The 1,834-nt window shown below is 39.2% G+C and overlaps 1 protein-coding gene across 1 annotated transcript in view; it reads left to right on the forward strand.

Moving 5' to 3' along the window:
- Positions 1-96: 96 nt before the first annotated feature.
- The window catches only part of jam2b (junctional adhesion molecule 2b), a 16,873-nt gene continuing 15,135 nt past the window's right edge, over positions 97-1,834 (forward strand). Inside the window, exon 1 of the mRNA XM_014011649.1 lies at positions 97-252. Within this exon, the coding sequence (XP_013867103.1) occupies positions 210-252 (43 nt within the window). The 5' untranslated portion in view covers positions 97-209. The remainder of the gene's footprint in view (positions 253-1,834) is intronic.

Raw genomic sequence — 1,834 nt, forward strand, 5'->3', positions numbered from 1 at the left:
GTGTGTGTGTGTGTGTGTGTGTGTGTGTGTGTGTGTGTGTGTTTCTGTTGCATGCACACTCGCCTCCCTCACCCCAGTTGTCCAACTGAAGGGAGCACGAGAGAGAGGGAGGGAGAAGAAAAGAAAAATTGCGAGGGAGTTGAAACTTTTCACCCCTCAGAACCCAGTTTTCTTCCAGAGCTCAGGGCGGAACCGAACTCCAGAGCACGATGAAGATGCTGGCGCTGCTTCTCCTCATCATTGTTTTACACAGTAAGAGATTTATTCTTCCCTGTTTACACACATAAAGAGCAAAAAAAAAAAAAAATTAAAATAAAAAATCAAACAATAGAAAAAAAACTTATTTTACACCTGCAGAGGATTTTGGCTTATGAGATAGTTCCATGTTTGTTTTAAAGTGTTATTACACTTTTTAAAAAAAAAATGCAGTAAATTGTAAATAACTGCCAGAAATTAARCAGTCCAAGTTATTTAAGACATTTTGTCTTTGTCACAGAAAATAAGTGAAAAATGTTCAGGTGGAGTTTTAATCAAGTTCACAGATGCTTTTGATCTATAACATTTGATTTTCTCACTGTTTTTATGAGTTTAAATGCTGCTAATCTTTTTATTTAATTGAAAACTTTATGTTGGGGGAACTTTTAGAAGATTAATTACAAACAGGTAAACTAATTAATATGAGAGAAAATCTGATTTAATGTGTGAAAATTTTAGTAGCAATTAACMTTTTTTGTGCAAATGGAAGTTTTGCTGAAATGCATTCAAATGATTTACACTGACAACTCCTGAATCTTCTATCTGAGCCTTGTTCATTTTATTGATTGATAGTGTGTGATTGAGCTTGTGCAGACCCCCTAGATGTGCGGGGGGTGAGGAGGAGGGGGTGTTTAATGTCCAGGGTGGGAGGGTGCACCAGGGTCAGAGATTATGAAGGGAGTGTCTGGGCCCGATGTTTACACTGAGCTGGTTCTGATGCTGTTTGAACCAGAGATCCTGAGGCTGATGAGAGGAATCCCACCGAGCTGCAGAGCGGTCTCAGTTTGTGTGATGGCCTCTGACTGACCCTGCTGTTAACAGTGATGAGATAAAAAATGACTAGTCTCTATATCAGCAGAAATGCATTTGATGTTGCTGTGGGAATTGTAAAAACCTGGAGGCCGTTTGCAAACAATGTGCTTTACGTTAGTGATTGACGTGTGCATRTGTTTTGATCTTTCCTGTAAAGATTTGAAAAAGGCTCTGCAGATCAAAACAACTGCTTTAAACATTATGGACAAAATGGACTGATGCATATATCACAGGTCTAAACAGACAAACATAAATCCCCGTTTTATCCCTTTTTTTTTTTACCATGTAACATAAATGTTTTGCTGCCTGTTTTAATATACAGTTTGAACAGAAAGTTTAAAAAATAATTTATGGTTCACTTGAGCTGTGAGGATTCAGGAGAAGAGCTAAAGTTAGAGCTGGATTTAGGGGTGAAGGTAAGTGAACGGCACAGAGAGGGCGGGTCAGGGTTCAATCAGAGCCTCACACATGTACATACGTGTGTGTGTGTGTGTGTGTGTGTGTGTGTGTGTGTGTGTGTGTGTGGTGCGTCAGCTGAAAAGGCTAAGGTTACTGTCACACAGGGTGTCTTTGTGTGTGGAAAAAAAGCTCATACATGTGCTCAACACACACACAAAAAAGCCTTGACATTTACACACGACCGTGATTCATAAAAGGTTGCATGAATTTTTGAAGTTATTTCCTCTTGATTGTTGGATATAATTATTATCATGTTCTCATGTCTGCTCAGTGTGTGTGTGTGTGTGTGTGTGTGTGTGTGTGTGTG

This window comes from Austrofundulus limnaeus, unplaced genomic scaffold (genome assembly GCF_001266775.1).
Source record: "Austrofundulus limnaeus strain Quisiro unplaced genomic scaffold, Austrofundulus_limnaeus-1.0 Scaffold83, whole genome shotgun sequence".
Lineage (NCBI taxonomy): Eukaryota > Metazoa > Chordata > Actinopteri > Cyprinodontiformes > Rivulidae > Austrofundulus > Austrofundulus limnaeus.